Source organism: Nicotiana tomentosiformis, chromosome 6, assembly GCF_000390325.3.
Source record: "Nicotiana tomentosiformis chromosome 6, ASM39032v3, whole genome shotgun sequence".
Lineage (NCBI taxonomy): Eukaryota > Viridiplantae > Streptophyta > Magnoliopsida > Solanales > Solanaceae > Nicotiana > Nicotiana tomentosiformis.
In genome coordinates, this window is record NC_090817.1 from 14,689,672 (window position 1) to 14,695,307 (window position 5,636).

Below are 5,636 nucleotides of genomic sequence, written 5' to 3' on the forward strand. Positions count from 1 at the left end.
CAGGGTGGGAAGGGGCAATCCGGTATACTAAACTCCCGCTATGCGCGGAGTTTTAGAAAGGACATGATCACAAGAGCTTATTGTATGTAATCTTACTCTGCATTTTTACAAGAGACCATTTTTATGGCTCGAACCCGTAAATTCCTGATCACATGATAATAATTTTACCGGGTACCACAAGGGTAGGAACAAAATAAGGAGGGAAGGAAACAGACAATTTGTGGTGGGTATAAATAGGAGTCATTGGAGGTGAACATCATCAGCTTTATTAACACTGTCCCAATCCTTTAGGATCCTATGAATCTCCTCTTTCAACTCCACCCTTAAAAAGAACTCCTCTTCCAAAATCTTTAAGTCTCTTCTGCTCACAGAAATTACTATATATATTTAAAAATATTGCTTACTTTTTTGCAAAACAAGAAGTCAAGTTCTTCTAGCTTCTCTACCTATCATATTTGGTACCCTTTATCTCTTTCTTTTTGTTTTTGGTTCACAACCTCTTTACTTATTTAACTGTTATTGTAAGAAGAAAAATGCCTACTTTTTCACCTAATTATGCTTGAAAAGTTAGTATAATCTGTAATCAGATCTCAAATTTCAAGACTTTTTATTAATCTTCTGTTTCTCCTCTTTTTCAACTGATTATGCTTTCATTTGATTTTGGGGTCTCCTTTTTTCTTTTTTTGAAATTTCTAAATGATATAAATGAGGTTTCTTGGAACTTGGAAATGGTTAATATTATCTTGGATCTTTACATATTGTTCAATAATCCCAAGGTTCTTGTCAACTGATGTACATATTTTTAATTATTTATTATTAATATGTTGCTTCTTTGTTCTGTGCAGATTCAGAACATTGAGCTCTTTCAAAAGTCTTTGAAGAAATAATCATCATTTTAACATTAGGTAAACTTTTGTGTCAATTACTCGACTTTTGATTATCAGGAGATATTACTCACTCATTTATTTTACGGCAAATGGTCAAATATACCTCTGCGTTCGAAAATAGTCTAAAAATACCCTTCATTATACTATTGGGTTATTTATACCTTTGCAATCATACTTTAGGTTCAAATATATCCCTTATTTAAACGGAGGGACACGTGTCATCGTCATGTTGATCAATTCTAAATATTTCCTAATTAATTAAAAAGACTAATTATTCATACCCGAAAAATAATTTTTTTTGGTTGTAAAAATTGGAAAAAACAAAAAAAATATTTTTACAAAAAACTGAAAAAACGAAAATATTTTTTTTTTCTAATTTTTACAAAAAATATTGTTTTAAAAAAACTGAAAAATATTTTCTAAAACAATATTTTTGTAAAAACTAAAAAATAAAACTGAAAAGCAATTTTCTATAGCAATTATAAACTGAAAAAAACTGAAATATTTTTAACTTATTTTTTTTCAGTTTTTACAAAAATATTGTTTTAGAAAATATTTTTCAGCTTTTTTTAAAGCAGTTTTTTTTTGTAAAAAGTGGAAAAAAAATATTTTCGTTTTTCAGTTTTTAGTAAAAAACAATTCAGTTTTTTCCAGTTTTTACAAAAAATATTGCTTTAGAAAATTGATTTTCAGTTTTTACAAAAACATTATTTTAGAAAATATTTTTCAGTTTTTTCTAAAGCAGTGTTTTTGTAAAAACTGAAAGAAAAAAAAAATTGGTTTTTTTCAGTTTTTTGCAAAAAAGATTTTTAGTTTTTTTCAGTTTTTACAAAAAAAATAATTATTTTTCGGGTATGGATAATGAATCTTTTTAATTAATTAAGAGATATTTTGAATTGACCAACAGGACGATGACACGTGTCCTCCGTTTAAATGACGGGTATATTTGAACCCAAAGTATGACTGTAGGGGTATAGATAACCCAATAGTATAACGATGAGTATTCTTAGACTATTTTCGAAAGTAGAGGGATATATTTGGCCATTTGCCGTTGATTTTATGTTGTCTAGTTTCCTCTTTGATTTATTAAGTTGATGTGTTTAAGGTTCTAAATTATGGACAATTTTGAAAAGAATTTGAGTAATATACATTGAAATTGTAAATAATTTTTATACTTTCGGTGTTAATTTACTTCTCGTAGTTGGTTACCTGCGTTGTTTTCTAGGTTACTAATTCGTGGACAGAGTTACCCATAGTTATCTTTTAAGTTATTGATAATATAAAAGATCTTTTCCATCGTAAATGGAAATAACTTCTAGTTAAATCTGGATTATTTCTTCTACCTATATAAATATGGTGTTTTCCAGTGGGGCTACACTATTACTCCCTCCGTTCAATGTATGTGATGCAGTTTTACTCGGCAAGAAGTTTAGGAAAAAAAAAGGAAGACTTTTGAAACTTGTGGTTTAAAAAGTTTGTAAAAGTTTTTGTGGGGCCTTCAATTTATGTGATTTTAAAAACTTTCTCATTAAGGTAAATTATGTGAAAATAAAAAAGTTTTTGTTTCCAAATATAGAAATGTGTCATATTTGGTTTGAAAACAACCACTATATCTCCACAAGGCAGGGTAAGGTCTGCGTACACACTAACCTTAGCTTCCCAGACCCCACTTGTGGATTTATATTGGGTATGCTGTTGTCATTCTGTTTGTAACGGAGTGTCACATAAATCGAAACGGAAGGATTATATCTTTTGTCATGGACCAAAATTTAGTCTTCCTTCAGGTCCTATATTTCTGTTCTAATGGTTGATATATTCATTCATTGACTAGGTTCCAATCGAATATGGGCCTCTCACAATATCCAGCTCCAGCAGATGCAGGAGTACTCTGTGTGATTCTTGTAAACACAGCCATATCTATTTCCATTGTCAAGGAGATAGTCCGATCGATCCTTCACGTTATTGGCATCCGTATCGCATCATGGGAAGACTATTCTATTGAAGGATCATTTGAATGCCGCGGAAGCCCGTCAGAGTCATACATGGAGGAGTTTAGAAGCCGAACACCTGCATTTCGTTATGACTCGGTGTGTATCTCTAACCACTCTGAACAAGAATGCTCTGTGTGCCTGACTAAATTCGAGCCTGACACAGAGATAAACCGTCTCTCCTGTGGCCATGTTTTCCACAAGCTGTGTCTAGAGAAATGGCTCAAGTATTGGCATGTAACCTGCCCTCTTTGCAGGAAATACATGATGTCTCACGAACAAGAGGACGATACATGTCCGATGTGAGATTAAATGTTTAAAATGATGCCACTTCATGCATTTGAGGATGTTCTTATGTACAGCTTAGTAGTAGTGTACAGGCTGAGTATGTGGATGCTTGATCTTTGGCACGACGTAATCCTATAGCTTGTTATGTTTTGTGATGCTTTCGCGTCCTCTCTGAGTGACGGGTCTCTTTGTTGTGACCAAAAAACTTATACATTGTTGTACATGATGTAGTCCTATAGCTTGTTATATTTGTGATGCTTCGCGTCCTCTCTGAGTGACGGGTCTCTTTGGTGTGACCAAGAACTTATACATTGTTGTACATATATTACCGAAGCTGTCTCTTATGTTCAATCTTCTACAAGCAAACTAAGGCAATTGTATCTTTCACATGATTCTGATAGTTTCTTTGTAAGAAATTCACCAGAAAAAGGTGAACAAAGAAGGTTGAAAAGAAATTTTCAGGTTCAAGTAAATTGCATCTTCTTGATATATTTGTTTTTGGTTTAAGCTTGTCAAAAAGAAGTCTAATGTAATAGAAGAAAGTTGAAGGCGGTAGCCCAAATATACAAAACATATACACTGATTACAACAAAAAACCCAGTAGTGTATGCAGACCTTACCCCTGCCTTATGACGGCAGAGGGGTTGTTTCCGAAAGACCCTCGGCTCATGAGAAGTGAAAATGAAGCAATAAAGCAACAACAAGGTAGTTAGACACGGGCGCAAATGGAGCAACGTGCAATAACAGAGGTCTAAGAATACGACACTATAAGAATAGAGTCCATCTTGCTGGAAAAAAACATATACACTGATTATGTATATGATATTTATATTTATTTTCATTGTATATTTATACCTAATTTACAAAACATATACATTTGCCGGCTATTGGTTTTTTGGACAGCCCAAAAATGTAAGTATCCCTTCTTTATTTCTCAAATCAAACCTCATGTCAGGATGTATAATTCCTTCTTTGTTCTTTTTTTTTTTTTTTCCTTTTTAGGTTATCTTAAGGGTGGGTTTTTTATGAATTGGATGAAAGAAACATGTGCAACCATTTAACTAAGAATCAACCAAGATATAGATAGACAAACCTATATCATTCTTCATCAATTTACAATCTCAGTTATCAATTAACACAGTTCTTAATGAGCAAGTAACAAAGATAAAATATTATGAAAGGACAGCTAAAAAGCAAGTATTAGATGCTTAATGCTTTCATCTGAAAGAGCCTTAATTAGCGAAGCTACCCACTGAGCTGAACATGCTATGAGTTAGAAAGTTGAGTCATTTTCCAGCTATATTGCGTGGACTCTCCAAAATGTTGTTGCACCCGTGTCTGGTCCTCCAAAAATGTGCTACTTTTGAAGGACCCGATACGTATCTGGCGACATTTTCGGAGAGTCTGAGCAACATTGCTTTCCAGCAGCCAGCTCAGAGAGTTTCGAGCCAACGGACATGCTAGTGCGAGTCAGGCTGGCGTTCCTGTGGTATCTGCACCTGAAAGAACCTGCATGTGTAGTTGGTGAGCACAAGCAGCTGTACTTTACACTTGATGTCTTCCGTAATGCTGACGGTGAAGAAGGCGTCGAGGATGGCAATGGTGGTGAGTTCTTCACTGCCTCGAGGCATATATGTGGTAGATTTAGCTTCTTCTTCTTAGTTTGTTCAATATTGTGAACTGATTGTTCAGCTACAGTTTGTTGTGGTTGTTCAGCCATCCTTCAGAAAATTCTGCAGAAGAAATCAGTAGGATAAGTAAAGGATGGAGTATATGAGGTGAAGTGAGGTGAGGTTTATCTTATTTATTTAATCTTTTCGTGTTTCATTTGAAACATCCTACTTAAGGGGATTCAACATATAGTATGTATACATAAAAATAAAATTTTGACCAAGTTACGTAGTGTAATTTTCCTGCGGGGTGTTAATTGACGCCCGTTAGCCTAAGGTGGCTCTGCCGCTAGTTCCATTATGTAGACGACGGTGTAGAAGAAAAGACGCAAGAAACATGTGAAGTGTATGTCTCTGCCACTGGTTCCATTATATTCCGTTCTAATTTTCATTCAATTCTACGGGAAGTATTGAATTCATTAGACACTGAATCCTATCTTGAAAATGTGTTTTCTCCTCTTTGATTTTCTCACCTATCTTCTCCAGTTTTAACAGAAAAATATGAAAACTATGCTGGTTGTTAATAATCCAATTTCATAGTACATCAGATTTGAAATTCATGTTTCTAAGATCCTTAAACAAGAAAAAAAAAAACTAGTGTAGAAGACAACAAATAGAAAAAAAAATCCAGAAAAATCTTGATGACGTGTCATTTGTTTTTATAAGTAATCTTTTATCATTTTGTTGAATCATATTCTCGAGAAATAATGGAGGAAAGGCATGGTTCGAAATCCGGTGTATAATAGACTCTCCTCTCTATTCTTTTCCACATAAATATAAGACTTTTTATAAATCAACGGTAG

The 5,636-nt window shown here is 33.6% G+C and overlaps 1 protein-coding gene across 2 annotated transcripts; it reads left to right on the forward strand.

Moving 5' to 3' along the window:
* The first annotated feature begins 261 nt into the window (after positions 1-261).
* LOC104099714 (probable E3 ubiquitin-protein ligase XERICO) lies at positions 262-3,636 on the forward strand. 2 transcript variants are annotated; one of them, XM_009606790.4, is made up of 3 exons: positions 263-458; positions 846-905; positions 2,719-3,636. In XM_009606790.4, exon 3 carries the CDS (start codon positions 2,732-2,734, stop codon positions 3,179-3,181), a length of 450 nt encoding a protein of 149 aa, XP_009605085.1. In that variant the 5' UTR covers positions 263-458; positions 846-905; positions 2,719-2,731; the 3' UTR covers positions 3,182-3,636. The 2 variants fall into 2 exon arrangements, with proteins under 2 accessions (XP_009605086.1, XP_009605085.1); XM_009606791.4 differs by lacking the exon at positions 846-905 and having other exon boundaries at positions 262-458.
* The last annotated feature ends 2,000 nt before the right edge of the window (positions 3,637-5,636 follow it).

Coding starts and splice junctions, on each gene's coding strand:
- LOC104099714 (XM_009606791.4), top strand. CDS start 2,732: ATGGGCCTCTCACAATATCCAGCTCCAGCAGATGCAGGAGTACTCTGT.